Here is a 16,600-nt window from a genome sequence, read left to right as displayed (position 1 = left end):
ATTCACAAAAATAAACACACTTTAAAGCATAAATAATTGTACGACTCCAATTCTGTTGATTATGCAGTCAAAAATTGACTATTAAGTTAGGCTAATTTCGCTCATTATTGGACTGATTTGAAATGGTAATATGTGAATACTGACCATTGATATACAATTACATTTCCATCAACATAAAGTTCATCAATACGTTTAGAAATTTCACGTTCAAAACGTCAAGACAAGTTATCAAAGGTCCACAAAAAAGTTATACAGCTGCTAATATTTCAGCTAGATATATTCAAGGGTAGATGAAACAATGCTGCTACAACTTAAAGTATAGCCAACAGATCCAAATTCATGATAACAGTGTAATTATTACCACACATCATAAAAAGCTGGGTGACCACAAAGAATAGTTGGTTTTGAAGAAAGTGGTATTTTTGGAGTGATTATTACGAACACAGTGTAAGAATTCTGATGCTGAATGATACACAAAGCAGCATAACAGTTTGAAATGCCACCAGAGATTTAGTGATTTCTATGGAGAACGTAGCGCATAGACTTACACGGACCTGCCCCTTTTATTTCAATAAATATGAACGCAAATCATGATGAATTCCAACTTAGAGATGTAGAGTAACTTAGTCTAGTTGGCACAATGCAACTATATAACTAGGTCATCACTTATGAACTGATAAACATGAGGTTGGCCACCGCTCTGTAATCAATCAACCTTAAGTTTGGGAATCGTAGATATTCTCATAGAGAATTTCATCTACCATGACAGCTTTCTAAAACCAGTTATTTACTTAAAATATTTTGTTAGTAAATCAGTAATATTAGGCCACTAAACAAATTGGTCAGTAGTTCGAGAAAATGATACAGAGTGATGAGCTAATTCGTAAGTAACTAGAAGTGCCTACAGCAAAAGTAATTAATAACCTCGTTATCCTCCACGTTCATGCCGAGAGCTCAAATAATCTAGATTTTCTGATTAAGTCCATGAACCGATTGATGTTAGACCCACCATTGAAAAACTAGAAGGCCGTTTCGTCCTATTGTGGGACTCCTCAGCAGTGCGTATCCACTACCATGTGCTCACGAGTGACTGGTTTCGCGAGGGAATTCTCGGAGTTCTGTTGAGAAGCTGTGACCAGTGGAGCTAATCCGTGCCAGGTAGAGACAGGTATCTACCTCAGTACAATGGGAGGTGGTCGCGAAATTTCGTGGAGTGGTTGGGGTTAGACATTAACACCGTTGGATGCCGGCCAGCTCAGTGTTCTAGAGGTTAAGCGTTCGCGCGCGAGACCGAAGGCTCTGGGTTCAAATCCCGCGAGAGAGATCGTGGACACGAACTGCTGAGGAGTCTCACAATAGGGCGAAACGGCCGTTCATTGCTTCCAGGTTTTCAGCGGTGGTCTAACATCAATCGGTTCATGATCTCAATCAAAAACGTAATAATCTTCACAACCCCATAGTGATAATATAGATTTTATTACAAGTTAGTCATTTCTTTAGAGGACAAGATTGATAAAAGCTTTCTAATTCATATTCCTGCAGCGGCCTTTGATATTATCTGACTTTTTTATTTTCAATTAACTAATTTTGTGGCCCAAGTCTACTGGGTTTTATAACATAAACACAGCTTTTCTATTCAGATATTTGATTTCTGTTTGGAATATAGTCATAATACATACGTATACAATCGCTCATTATTTTGATCATAATTGTGTAACCATTTTCTGTCAAATTAAATTATTAGTAATTGTGACTTTACCCTTTCTATTTTGTATCATTTTCAGCACATACATGTGAAACAATCTTTAACAGATTTAATCATATGTTCTGTATCTTGTTCGTCTCTTTATGATTCACGATTCCATATGGAATATTCATCTAAACATCACTGAATAAAGTATGTTAAATATGTTCATAATTATATTATTCCTTGTAATTTTAGTCTGTTTAGAGCTAATGAGAAGCTATGAAATAGAACGAGCCCATTTTATAATCTAGACATTGTTGTTCTTGTACTTACAGTATTTTCAATCTAAAATACAACATTTTGAGACTCTACCTACGGGCATTTATCAGGATTCAGAGCAATACTGATATAGTTTCAACTAGCGTGTGACGCAGCTAAGATGGGGGTCAATAGTAGTACGAATGCAATGAGAGTACCATCTTCAAAAATGATGCAAATTAATTAAAGTTTCTAATTCCGATAATTCTTAAGTATCCTTGTTGTTGAAGGCGCACCGTAGTATTATAACAAAAACATGAAACATAATCTATTATCTATTTTTTACATAATCTAATTATATTTACGATACTCAGACATCAGTATACCATGATGGTGAAAGTTTCGTAACAAGAATAAAACCCAACCTACTGTGATGTTACTAAAGCAACCACCACTTAGGAAGGCAAAACATTATCGCTTGGAAATCAACTTTTATTCAGATTAGAAACAGAAATGCAATACTGTGATAAGATTTCATCATCTACCATAGTTGGTGTCCCACATAAGAGATCTTTACCATCAGCCGCTTTTGGGAAAGCAATTACATCTCTGATTGATTTGGCATTTACAAATATTGCAATTAAACGATCAAGACCTAGAGAGAATCTATGTAATGATATAACATCCACTTACCTAACGCAATCCCACCATGCGGTGGAGCTCCAGAATTTAGAGCAGTTAAAAAGTATTCCATTTCACAAGAATTTTCCTGAAATAATAGTGATTATATGCATATATATAAGAAATCTACCTTGAGAATTTCGGTAAAAATATACCTTTGTACCTCAGGATTATGTATCCGAATTGAACCACCTCCAACTTCTTGACCATTACAAACTAAATCGTAATGTAAACCGATGACTTTGCTCGGATCAGTGTACAGGAAATGTGCTGTCTCTGGCGACGCAGCAGTGAATGGGTGATGCACTGATATCCATTGACCTAAAGGAAATAAGTAGTAAGGACCATAATACATCCGATGAAAGAGTAATGAGCATAAATTGACATAAAATTATGCAGAGCAATCAGTAAAACAGATAATAAAGTGATGATACTAATGAGTCAAAGTGCTACCCAATGATAAGACAATTTGTCCCGGACAGTTACGAACATACAAGACATGGCTAAACACAATAAATTGTAAATTAAAGGACTCATAAACGACCTATTCAAATCAAGGAATTTAATATTCAGTGTAATTTCTGCGGCGAATTTTGGCGAGACTATAATTCATGGATGAGCCAATAAGAATCGAGTAGATGATTTCAAGGTCACAGATATCTATATTTCAGCACGTACAATCAGTTTACAGCGAATCTTAAGAATGACGTCAAAGTTGAACAGCTACAACAGATGGGACTACTAAGAACCTCCATTACTCATGATTGCGGCATTAAAATAACTGTTGAACAGTGTGCAAACTATCGGGACGATATGGTATTTCGATGTAAAATATATTGAAAGAAATCTGAAAGAACGAGGACTTTTTGAAACAATCCTGTTTGATACCAGGACAGGGTGTGCTAATTATTGTGGACTGGATAATATGAGCACCAGTAATACTGGTTGCAACCTTTTGAAATGTTACTGAAGCTTTAGCAGTTCAGTGGTACGAGTATTATAGCGACTTATGTCCAGTAAAGATGACGACGTTGGACCAGTCGTCTGGAGGAACCGAGAAAATCGATGAGACGGTCTTTCGAAAACGCGGACTTAATAGAGAAACTGTGACAGAAGACTAAGTAGCAGTTCCTTAGATATACTTGGCAGGTCTTTGGTATAGATGATAAATCATCGCAAAAAGGATATTTTCAGAACCTCAGAAACTGACAGGTTACAAAGGTGATACCAATTATACGAGAGTATGTGAAGCCAGGTACCACAATATACACAGACGACTGGAGGGCATACAGATACCTATCTAGACTTGGTTACGAGCAGTGTCATCGTTCACGAGATATTTTGTTGACCCTACCACAGAAGTGCACACTAATATAGAAGCAATGTGGTCAAGGTTAAAAGAATTCCTGAAACATCATCACGGATCTAGAGGTTGACTGTTGTTAAGTCACATAGATGAATTCCTGTACCGTATGCATCACGATTTCAGAGGCATAGGGCCTCTTTCTAATCTGGGTAAGTTTTTAAAACATGTTAGAGAAGTGTATCCAATCTATTTTTTGGATTTGTATAATAAATTCTTACTCTATGCCAACTGATTTCTGATTAGCTGAAATTCCTCAGGGTCACTTGGAATTCGTTCAAGGGTTTCACCTAACTTTTATTATTACAGATGGGTAGAAATCAGTCTCTCCAAGTGGATATATTAATATTTCTCAATAGCACGACCAACATATACGAGGGCTACAATTGCTAAGTGCAGGTTTTTAAAGCAACACATGAAATTTCGGATCTCATAACCACAATATTAATTTTCTAGTGCCCTATCTTCAAAATGACAGGAGGGTTAGTGATTGAATAGTCCGACTATTAACAATGAACATTTCACGAATTATGTTTTCATGTGCACAATACAACGAATTCGAAAGAAAACTCGAGATTACATGCGAGAATCTTCTTTGAAGCTTAATTGCATTCAATGTATTCTCGAACGAATTAACACAACAATTAGCATAAAACCAATTCACTACAGTATACATCTCTTTTTTTGTTTACAACACATACCTAAGTTATTTTTTTCAAACAATGGAAATTGATTTACCCAAAGGAAATGGAATCCAGGTTCATATATTGACAAACCTTTAATATGAACGGAAAAGCGTAATAAAGTTACTTCTGCCTGAAACCAGAAGCAAGAACTGAAAATCTCATATCAATGTAATATATGCCCAATCGTCGGGGCTACGTGATATAAATGAACAATAAAATATGAATGCTTCTTGAAATTACATATATTTCCAGCATTAAAACTTAAGATAATCATAGGCATATAATTCATAAACATCGGGCAAGGATAACTAAATCTAATTGGATGGAGCAAAGTATTAGCAAATGAAAGTATGATCTTTAGGCTCTTCTAAAAGTTAAAGATGTTCAAATTTCGCCTAATCGGAAATAAATAACACCGACATGTACATGATCATAAGCAAGGTAAAATATGTTAAGTGTGCGATCTGTTTAAAATAAAAGATCTAATTAACTCATTTTACTTGTTAAAGGATTTCATTTAAAATTCTTAAGGACCCTTAACGTGACTAGTAGAATTACAGATAAGCATGTTTAGATAGTTAACACTATTCCCATAGAAAAATTTAAAAAATAAGAGAATTAAGGTATTTTGATGGTAAGATAAGAAAAGCTCTGACGAAAACTTTGTCATTTGTTGACCTCTAAAATGTATTCAAAAAAGAGGAGTGACACTTCGTGAACTGACTCAGTAACTTGCTAACTGATGTTAAGCATTTGGAGGACAAAAAATAGGATAGACGAATTCCTTCTGAAAAGACGGAAACCGATACTATGGTTTACTGTTTGACATAGTTTTGAATAAATATTCCAGCCGTGGTCAGCGCACGAACAGGCCTGATAACGATTCACTGGCGAATTCAGTAATTACTAATAAACATGGGAAAGTCATCAGATAAACTGGTTATTTCTTTTTTATGTCATGCTTTTCTGTGGTAAACATTTTGTCTTTGGTTAGAAGCATATTTAGGAAATTTTTAGCAAACATCGTGCAATTAGCTGGGTAGATAATTTCTATCGATATCCTGACACTATCGACAAGCTGGAACCGAAATAGGTGGCACCCACATCGAAAATCAAATGTTTTAACCGCTAAACTGCTGCCCTAATTTCGTTAAATAGTATCAATAGGAATTAAGTTCTCTACCTAGACTGCAAGTTCATTAATACGCTGTTCAGTAGTATTTGTCTGTTTGCGGTTTGTAATGACGTCACCCATTATCAAAGTTAACATTAGGAACAAGGCTTGTTAACTGAAGTCAATCTTCAGTAAGTGATTAGTATATGAAGTAGTTTCCTCATTCGAAAAATATGCAATTACCACTAAAAGAATACAACTGTAGTCGATATCTAAAAGCTAGCTGATCAAATAATGAAATAGAAAAAGATATCACCTTTCGAATCAATAAGCTTAGCGACTTCAACTCGTGCCATTCCCAATGCTTTTAACTAGTAGGCAAAAACCAATCAGTCTGAAAGGTAATTGTTACCTCAGTTTCTGTATTTCCTTTAATGAAGACGACTAAATCACCACACTCCGGCTTTAATAAATTTAATAAGTCCAAGTGTTTTGACTTGATATTTTGAACTGCAAAGATTGATATTCTCTATAAAATATGAAAAACCAGTAGAAAATAAGGTAGCCAAATCCATCGAAACATTAATCAAAATTGAACTCAAACAAAACATTCAGTGAACGAGTCGTGACTGAATACAACCGTATATATGGTTGTACACCTTGATAATAGATTCGTTGAAAAGAGATCCCTTCACTGAACTTCGTGTTTTTTGATCAATACAAACTAAATAGTTTCCGAATAGCAATAAGCAGGGTATAACACTGATATTCCACCAACCATTAGGTTTTCCGTTAACTCCAATTAAGTTTCTAATAATCGATGGAGTGAAATGTTAAACAGACAAACCATTTGTTTTAATTATAATGATTGCCTAACTAAATGAAAATGAATTGATACTTACATTCGATCCTGATAAAAATATAAGTTTGTTTCAACCATCTTTAACACTATTGGAGTTTCAGACGACTGATGAGCTTATGTTATTGTTTTTAAAAACTGTATTACCACCCACATGTACCAAGTAGAAGATTACAAACACAAACTCTGTTGTTAATAAGGGTACATGGGAGGCTGACACTTCCGAAGACACATCATCAGCACATAAAATTACTATTTTGTTGGTGAGTGTAAACCAACTGGTTGGGGTCTGCACAATAATCATGGTCAGCGGTTGGAGGCGTAGGATGGAATGGGTCAGAACCAAAAAGTGACACAGATCCATTTACTCATTGCCCCTTAAGTCTTGAGCTTAAAAATCAATTCGCAATTTTATTCCTTGAACTAATCCATTCTTTAAGAACAGGGTTCTTCAGTACGCAATCTTTCTCATTATTACCAGTTATACTATTACTTCGAAAAATGTTATTCTTCCTATTGTCAATTTCATCTGGTCTTGGAGACGCGGCATGAGGACTTGCACTGACGCACACATGTACGCGGCTTTATAACTGACCCACTGAGCTGATTTCATTTTTATAATTGTGTGGATTCTTCGAAATGCTTAACATGAGAAGTTTGTTTAGCACTCATAAGCATGTGTAAAATTTGGGGTAAAATCAAGTTTAATAAAATAAAGCACTTAAAAACACCCCGCAGAAAACGAAGATACAGATGACATACTTGGCCCGTTAGGCGGAAAACCAAATCCTCCAAGGAGTCCCAATCTTCAGCACTTAAACTCGATGACTGAAAGAAGAAGAAAGCCAATATTATACGAGATATACACCGTAAACAATAAAGGGCCTGGAGTAAATCCAAACTGTTCGAGGTTTCCACGTTTCTTATTAGAAAAGTGGGAAGAAATTACTACAAAAGGGAAATCAAGTGAAAGAACAATACGGATATTTGAATAAAACCGGGAAAATTGAGGAAATATGAAAAATTATTGCGATCTTAGACCTCAATCAAGAAATCAGCACTTACACAGTTTTTTTCGATTATCATTAACAAACGTTTGGCGAATTGCGTGTCGGATACTATGGAGAATGAATCCCATTAGTATGACAATAGGTGTGAGGGGAATTTTTTGCTGAAGGTCATTATCTACTATTCAAAACCCACTAGTTATTAGACTAATATTTTTGTGGAAGTGCTATAAAACTGTGGAGTTCTCACTACTACTCTGAATACCAGGATCAATTTTAATACATTGATCAACGTTGATGAAGCCATTAAGATAAATAACGAACACTCTTCACATTGCTGAGAAAACGACTATCTTCTTACCATTATCAAAAGATAGCATTAACAAAGCAGTCATCAGCGGGATATAACCAACATTAAACGAACTCATAAAAATTAGCTAACACGTACCAAGTTGCTCTGAGGATGAAGCTATTTCGAGAAAATTATCTCAACATATCACCGCTGTTGAGCTATGAAGTCGATGAATTATTATTGCACTTTTCTATATTCAAATGATACAGAGAAGTGTCCAGATGGACAATTTTCTCTCTAGTGAAATATAAACCTGGCATTTACTAACTACATATAAGCTTTCGAGAACCTAGAAAGCGAAGAACCATAAGACACTTACGTATTTCCTTGGTATATTAAAACCGGTGTGCCCATCAACAGCGGAGTATGAAAATAAGAAACCAAAGCGTATATCTGGTTTGTCACTTCCATATCGTGACATAGCATCACAATATTTCATGCGCAAAAAAGGTGCCGAAATTGGCCGACAACCTGAAGTACTCTGAACTGTAGGCCAAATATATAACAACATATTCTCAATTATTTCATAAATATCATCTGGAGTGATAAATGCCATTTCTATGTCCAACTACAAAAGTTAGGAAGAATGGAAAATAACCTGAGTAAATTCGGGCTGTCTGTCAGATCTAGAAGTCTCGTCTCGAAAACATCTGGCGATCTGCATATATTTACTAAATCCACTTATCATCAAAAGTTGTTTGAATTGTTGGGGGCTTTGAGGTAAGCAGTACCATAATCCAGGAAACTTGGTAGGTACAATAAACTCACGGGCACCCTAAAGAAATCAGAAATTATCACAAGTACTTGCCCCTGGAGTAATTTTGAACAAATATGGAGTTTCGATTTCAATAAAACCTATATATGTGAATCACAAAAGATGTACAATACCATTATTTTGACACAAGAAGCTTCGCATTTGCAAAGTGATAGATGAACGAAACCGCATGTTTCTTTGCATATTCGACGAACGAAGATCAAGGTAACGATATTTTAATCTTTCTGTTTCGTTGACCTTAAAATGACTGAGTGATCGTAGGATAACAACTAACATTCGCTGCATCTTTCGGAAGAAAGGAAAGTAAAGACGAATGACTGAGGATTTCAATGCTTTCGGCAATTATTTCAATTTCGCCAGTTGGCATAAGCTTGAAGCTAAGATATAACACAAATAACACTACCTTATTTACATCCTTTTCCGGACGTGCTTGGACTTTACCTGTCACTCTCAGGACAGACTCAAAAGAAAGCTGCGGAATTGGGAGAGAATTCTTATCACAATATATTTGTATTAAGCCACGATCATCACGAAGAACAAGAAAACGAGATGACAGTCGACAATGTTCAAGCCACCCGCATACTGTAACGGTAGAGTTGATATGTCGCGTGCTCAGCTCACCACAAGCATGAGATCTATATACAAAGGCCGGCGAGCTTGAAACTGAATAAATCATATCAAAGTAAAATTGTAACTTACCAAAAGCCTTAGGAATAGGACTTCGGAAAGATGGGTTCAAATTAGGAGTACGAAAATAGAGTCGGCTCAAAAGTCTTCGAAAAATAAATGACAACATTTTCACAACTGTGCCGAAACAATAGATTGAGGTTACCGCTTTATCAGTTCAGCGACCTTGAGTCTTCGGATTCAGATATGTGTAGTTAGGGCAGAAGGCCTACGGCCTATGTTATTCCCTTTCTAGTATGCTTCTGTGAGTGTCCAGTCTTCTCTTGAAAGAGTCAATTGAAGGTGGAACACCACTGCCTCGAGCAGCAGGTTCCAAGTATTGATGACACGGTGTGAAAACCTGCATACCACAGGTATTTTGTTCGTTCCTGGCTTTTCTACTCTCCTCCTGCTATATCCTCTGAGATGTCCCGATCTGGTGGGAAGAAAAATAGAGAATAAGTTAGGTCCAAAATCATTTCTCAGTATTCTGTACATCGAAATTAGATCTCCTCTTAATCTGCGATAGAACAGAGTAAAGAGGTCCAGCTTTTCAAGCCGCTCTTTGTATGGTAAACCCCGGAGTCCTGGAATTGCACGGGTGGCTGCTCCCTGTATTTTGTTCTAGGGCATCCGAGTCACCTTTTAAACAGGGGCTTGCAGCCTGAACGCAGTTCTCAAGCTTAGTTCTTACTAAGGATGTGTATACTGTGGTGAACATGGTAGTATCTAACTTAGTGAATGTCCGTTTTAAAGCCCAGAGGGTTCGAAACCCCTTACCTGCGACCTTCCGACAATGGGCCGTCGTCTTAAGATCATGACTTACTGTCACCCCTAGATCCTTATGAGACCAGACCACGGGTAATGGCACTTCACCTATGTTGTACCTATTAACCCATGAATCCCCAGAGTGCATGTAGGCACACTTTGCCGCGTTGATAGGCATCAGCCGCACCTTAGACCAGTGAATCATATTACTTAAGTCTGTCTGAAGAGCACATGCGTCTGCGTCTCCAGTTATTACTCTCCAGATCTTTACATCGTCAGCGTATAATAACATTGGTGACTGTATTATACTTCGAAGATCATCAACATACATTACAAAATGTAGAGGACCCAAGACGAAACCTTAAGGTACTCTACTAAGTGCTGGTCTCCAGATGGAGCACTCGGAATTCGTTTTTACTTTCTGTCTACGACCTCTTAGGAGCTGCTTAATCCATTTTAAACGAGGTCCGGCAATACCAAGGTTTTCCAACCTCAATAGCAGTCTATTAGTTGGCACCTTGTCAAAAGTCTTACTTGAGTCTATGTAGACAACATACACTATGTTTCTGTCATCTAGCGCCTTTATCCAAAGCTCCCTTGTTATAAGGAGGTTCGTTGTACAGGATGAGCCCTTTCTACAACCATGTTGTTCTATGTTTAGCAAGTTATTGGTTTCCATAAATGCCATTATGGTCCATCTGACTATTCTTTCCAATGCTTTAGCTACAACACTGGTGAAGCTTACAGGTCTGTAGTTCGATGGAACTTGTCTTCGTCCTGTTTTATGTATAGGAGTGACGATTGTGTCCTTCCAGTCCATAGGTAACACACCTTGTTCAAGTGACATATTGAATATCACAGTCAGTGGGGCCGAGATATATTGTGCAATATATCTCAAGGTTTTGGGGCGTATTTCATCTGGTCCTGTTGTTTTTCCCATGTTTAAGGCGCTAAGAGCCTCAAGGACATCGTCTAGATCGAAGTCCACGGTGAGCAGGCGGTTTGTTGACTGTTTATTTTGGTCTGGTTCTTTGTCTAGAGGAGGTTCCTGAGTGAAAACTGCCCCAAAATAGTCAGCCATAGCCTCTGCTTTTTCCTGATCTTCCTCTATCATTTCAGATTCCCTTCCTACTTTAATTAGGTTGGGAATCCAGTGATGCATCCTTGTTCTGTACTTTATGTACGAGAATATTCTCTTGGGCTGCTCGAGTGCAGATTGTACCAACTGCATTTCATATTTTCTTTGGACTTCACGAATTTTCAGTATACACTTGTTTCTTGCCGATCTGTAGCGCTCCATAGTACCTGCTGTACCAAGGCTGATAGCAACATCCCAAAATTTCTTCTTTTGTCTTAGTAAACGTCGAATATCCAGGCCTATCCAGAGATGGCCGTGCTTCTTCTTCTCTGGAACTGTCCAGGGTATATGTGGTTGAGTTGACCGATTGTATAACTGCCTAAAAAGAGTCCATGTCTCTTGTACTGATGACCTTGAGTCAATTTCCCAGTTTTTAGCCCATGCTGTGAAGTTGATTGCCTCTATATCTGCCTTCCATATATTAGGAATGGTTGGCGCAACTGTTTGACAGCCAATCTCAGTCATGAATTTGAATAATATGACTGCATGATCACTTCTCCCAAGTGGTGGGAAAAAAGCCATTTGAACAACGTCATCACCGTGTGTGAAGACTAAATCTAAAAGAGAAGAGGAGTTTTTTAAATCATATCTTGTGTGGCTTCTAATGTGTTGGAATAAAGCTAATTCAATCGAGGTTTCTAACAGTTGGCGATCGAATGACGTTATCGATGACCATACTTCTAGGTTAACCCAGTTTATATACGGTGCATTAAAGTCGCCTACTACAAGGCTTTTACCCTTGTCACACCAGGACTTAAGTTTACTTAGGAGAAAACCATCTGCTACACGTTCTGGACTGCGATATACTACAACTAATTCAATATCTTCCCGTCTACATTTCAGCTTACATAGCACTAGTTCACATGTCCTTGAAACATGTGCCGCTGCCTCAGCCACTCTTATGGTTAGGGTAATTTTCGAGTACAGAATAACCCCGCCTCCCCTTCGGTTTAATCAATCAGCCCTACTGGTTAGAATACCAGTCAACTGAATTTCATTATCTAAAACTTCTGACAGTAACCAAGTTTCCGAGATAGCAATAACATCCGGTTTTTCTTTATCCACCATTGACTTGAGCTCCGCCATTTGATTTAGTGGGCTGCGAGCATTTGTGTAGCATACCTTTAAGTCCGTGGAGAACTTTCCCTTACCACCCAGAGTGGCTTGGGGATCGTTTTGCTCCGAACTTTTACAATTTGAAAACCCTTAAGAACGAGGTTTCTTTCACCGTTTCGGCGGCGCTCGTTTATTTCCACTTCTGCAGCTCGTCTCTTAATACGGTCAGTTAGGCTGAGATCCTCATGGACATATATTCCAGATCTAATCAGTTTGCGTGAGTTACTTAGAATCAGGTTCCCTTCTTCAACCGTGACAAGTGTAACTTTCAAGAGGTGATTTTTCTGAGAACTTTCAGAATCCAGAATTCAGTCTTCAATTATAAGGATAGTGGGTTAGTGAACCTGTGTTAATGCTGACAGGTTGCTTTCCAGTGAATGTTCAGCTTCTCCTTGAAAATATTCACTGATGGGGCTAGTACCGCTTGTTCGGGTAAGGCGTTCCAGTCATTGATTACTCAATGAGAAGAGCGGGGCCACATCTTAAGTTTATTAAATCGCGCTTTGAGAACCTTCTTGCTATGACTGCGTAGATTATTAGTACTTGAGGAAGCAAAAAGATAAGACATATTAACACACAAATCCTAATTAAAGATATGAAATGCCAGTGTAAGGTCTCCTCGTGTGCTACGATACAACAAAGGGAAAAGGTTTAGGCGTTTTAAACGCTCATCGTAATGGAGTTTGGAAAGACCCTTCACTAATTTCGTTCCAACACGCTGGACACGCTCAAGTGAGTTATTATCCTTTACCAGACATGGGCTAGCTGCATGGATACAGTACTCTAAGTGTGGTCTTATGTGGGTGGAATATAAAATTTGAAACATTTCCTCGTCAAAAGATTTGAACTCTCGGCAAAGTGACCATAACTCACGAAAACCTCAGACAGCAGCTGCGCTGCAATGCGTAGTTGTTCTTAAGTCATGACTTATTATTACTCCTAAGTCTTTATGTTGTTAGAAAAGGTTTACCATCAATAATATAATTGTAATTTTGGAAGAGAAAAAGAAAGGAGACAAGGAGGAACTAAGAGATCAAAATTTGGGAGAACACAAAGAGTGCATGCACCTGAGCCATTGCAAACCATTTTCAGCCATGTCATTCAGGGTTTCTGACTATCGGTTACTTTCATCTCATGGTCACCAACGAGGTAGTCTACACCTACCAACATGACTCAGTCCACTTGTCAGTGACTTCATGGACTTGAACCATGTTTTGCTCTGGCCGCCCCTAGCTTTCTTCCAACCTACTCCTATACCACTGAACATCGCACGTCGAGGCAGTCGGTCGTTGGGCATACGTAACACGTGTTCCAGACATCTCAACTGATGAAGTTTCACCACTTCATCAATCGATTCGCCATCCTTACATAGTACCCGTTTCCTAACAACTGCGTTAATTACTCGATAGCCCCAGGATATACGAGCAATATTTCGAAGACGCCTATGATCAAATACTAGTAACCCTAGAATATACTCTACTCTTACCGGCCATCTTTCACTGCCACAAAGTAGGATGGAACCAACTGCTGCACAGTAAACACGTCCTTTGGTTGATAGACGGATATCTCGCTTACGCCATAAATGACGCAAGTTGGTAAAAGCTAGTCGAGCCTTCTGTATCCGTACTGAGATTTCGTCACACACCAGACCACAAGGGCTGATGAGACTTCCAAGATAAGTGAAGCGGTCGACACGCTCAATTACTTCACTACCTATCATTAGTTCGGGTGTCAATGCAACCCAATCCTGAAGCAACATTTTACATTTCGAGAGGGAGAATCGCATCCCGAACGTGCTTGCATTGTTGCTTGGAGTGGTCAGAAGACTCGGCATTTTGTCAGCGTCTTCACCAAATAAAACTATGTCATCTGCATATTCTAAGTCAACAAGTGAACCTCCCGGTAGAAGTTCAACCCATGGAAATTTAGACGAGGAAAGTGTTATCTCTAAAAGTACGTCCACGACAAAGTTCAACAAGAATGGAGACAGTGAGCAGCCCTGACGAACACCACTTGAGGTAATCAATTCTGATGACAGTTCGCCATAAGCTCTCACTCGGCCAGTTGTGTTCGAGTAGAGAGCTTCTACAAGGTTAATGTACTTCTTTGGTACTCCTTTCAATGACAAACACTGTCATAGAACTTCACGATCAACAGAGTCGAATGCCGCCTTAAGGTCGAGAAATACTACCATTGTGGGGCGTCTGAACGTGTGTCTGTGTTCCAGAACCTGACGTTGTGTGAATATCTGATCTATACAACCACGTCCAGGCCGAAAAGCAGACCGATTTTCTCTAGTCTGTTCTTCACGAGCTTTCGTTAGGCGTCGAAGTATTATTGAAGCTAATATTTTAGACACTATATTTGTCAAACTGATTCCTCTGTGACTGTCACAAGAGGATCTTTGTCCTTTCTTATAGACTGCCACAATCAGTGATTGAGACCAGTCAGATGGGATAACGTCCAGTTCCCAAATTCTACCTAAAACCTCAGTTAATCTCACTGCTAACACTGAACCATCATCGTTAAAAATCTCAGGAGTAAACCTATCAGGGCCTGCTGCTCTCTCTCGCTTCAGATTTCCTATGGCTTTTTCAACTTCGTAAAGAGTCGGAGGACCTACACTAACTTGCCATTCAGGTTGACTGGAGATCGTGGGAAACCGAAGTGTGGCTGAAGGCCACTTGAACTGATCAATAAAATGTTCTGCCCATCGATCCAATCTCCTGGATTGAGAATGAATAATATGTCCATCTTTCTCTGAGATTGTTTCGCTAACAGTCGGTTTCCTAATTCCGGTTTCCTTAACAAGTCTGAACAATTGTCTGCTATTACCTATTGCCGCTGCCTTTTCCATCTCTCTTGCTTTCGCTACCCACCACTGTTCGCGATCATTGCGTAGATTTCTTGTCAGCTTTCGCTTGAGCTGACTCCGCCCTTCATTATGTTCAGAGCCAGGTGGAATGAGTTTCCGAGCATCTATCAGTGCGATAGATGCTGCTGAGATCCAGTGTTGCTCCCTAACCTTACAGGTCACCGTACTAGCAGATATCACTGCTGTTTCCACAGCTTTAAGGATATCATTCCATGGTGCATCGGGGTGGGCATCGCCTGCATGGCTGCCTAACTGTTTTCCTAGTTGTTCCTGAAATATGCTCTTAGTATGACTACCATTAAATAGGACCCTAAGAGGTTTCTGTGAGGCGTCTTTCCTACGTCCACTAAGACGCACGCAAATACGCGCTCGCACTAGAGCATGATCTGAATCTAAGCACGTGCTCCAGAATGAGCGACAGTTTTCTATCCAACCCCTACATCGGTGGCTAATAGCAATGTGATCTATTTGAGTCCAACGTTGGGACGAATCAGAGGGTCGCCATGTTAAAAGATGTTTTTCCTTATGCTTAAAGTTAGTATTTGCAAGGAACAGGCGGTTATCTGAGAATAGCTGCAACAGACGGTCACCATTATCCGTTCTTTGAGCCACGATGCTAAGGAAGCCTGCTGTCCCGTTTGGCAGTGTTCGGACGTCAAAAGCTCCAACGTGTAGTTTAGAGCGTGGTTTCAGGAGACAAGGATAAAAGTTCCGCGTACTCGAATCGTTTGCAGTAGCGGTGTGAAGTGATAAAGAGACGTGAGGAGGGTTAGTCATGGAGATAAGAGAGGTATTAGGAGGTGTAGGAAGGATTTGAATGTGACCAACTTGGTCTCATGTGCTGTTACGGGTATGAGGGCTGGTGTCACTTCCCGGCTGCCCACACCATGGAGGGGTATTTTTTGAGGAACCTGAAAAGGAAATTGGATTAGTGTTGGTCTTAAAGACCTGGGAGCGTGACCGCAGAGCCCAAGGGACAGCTGCTTTAGGCCGGTCGCGCACGGCTTTTTCTCGGAAGGTTTTTAATGTGTTAGCTCCGTTCTCCAAAGAGCCTTACCGCCGGAGACGGAAATCCGTGAGGTAAGGTGAGGTGTGACATTTTTAGGGTCGACCTCTTCTAACCCCATCCCTCCTTGTGGGAAGGCAGCATCGCTGTCATGCTGGATGTCCGAGGGAAACACCTCACTGTTGTCACACCTCTGTACAGTCAGCAGTACGACTTCGCCTTCAGATATTGAATTGCTGCTTTTAGTCT

At 39.1% G+C, this 16,600-nt stretch overlaps 1 protein-coding gene across 2 annotated transcripts; it reads right to left on the bottom strand.

The window, feature by feature from the left end:
- Window positions 1–2,424: 2,424 nt before the first annotated feature.
- On the bottom strand, window positions 2,425–9,628 carry DARS2_1 (aspartyl-tRNA synthetase 2, mitochondrial). 2 transcript variants are annotated; one of them, XM_051212672.1, is made up of 10 exons: window positions 9,482–9,628; window positions 8,896–9,445; window positions 8,327–8,862; window positions 7,411–7,476; window positions 6,202–6,318; window positions 6,106–6,160; window positions 4,691–4,765; window positions 2,757–2,947; window positions 2,639–2,714; window positions 2,425–2,600 (listed from the first exon to the last, which is right to left on the bottom strand). In XM_051212672.1, the coding sequence occupies exons 3-10, from the start codon at window positions 8,561–8,563 to the stop codon at window positions 2,431–2,433; spliced, it is 987 nt and encodes a 328-aa protein (XP_051072859.1). In that variant the 5' UTR covers window positions 8,564–8,862; window positions 8,896–9,445; window positions 9,482–9,628; the 3' UTR covers window positions 2,425–2,430. The 2 variants fall into 2 exon arrangements, with proteins under 2 accessions (XP_051072859.1, XP_051072858.1); XM_051212671.1 differs by having other exon boundaries at window positions 7,411–7,596; window positions 8,327–9,152; window positions 9,186–9,445.
- Between the last annotated feature and the right edge of the window lie 6,972 nt (window positions 9,629–16,600).

This window comes from Schistosoma haematobium, chromosome ZW (assembly GCF_000699445.3).
Source record: "Schistosoma haematobium chromosome ZW, whole genome shotgun sequence".
Lineage (NCBI taxonomy): Eukaryota > Metazoa > Platyhelminthes > Trematoda > Strigeidida > Schistosomatidae > Schistosoma > Schistosoma haematobium.
The sequence above is the reverse complement of the archived record's forward strand: the minus strand, read 5'-3'. Positions and strand labels throughout refer to the sequence as shown.

What these genes read in the sequence shown, in the direction of transcription:
- DARS2_1 (XM_051212672.1), bottom strand. Translation starts at nt 8,563, where the DNA reads ATGGCATTTATCACTCCAGATGATATTTATGAAATAATTGAGAATATG. An exon ending in GTTTGAAAAAAATAACTTAG is followed by an intron (nt 2,948 to 4,690) that starts GTATGTGTTGTA and finishes TATTTCCTTTAG; the next exon opens with GTCAATGGATATCAGTGCAT. An exon ending in TTTTTACCGAAATTCTCAAG is followed by an intron (nt 2,715 to 2,756) that starts GTAGATTTCTTA and finishes CTATTATTTCAG; the next exon opens with GAAAATTCTTGTGAAATGGA.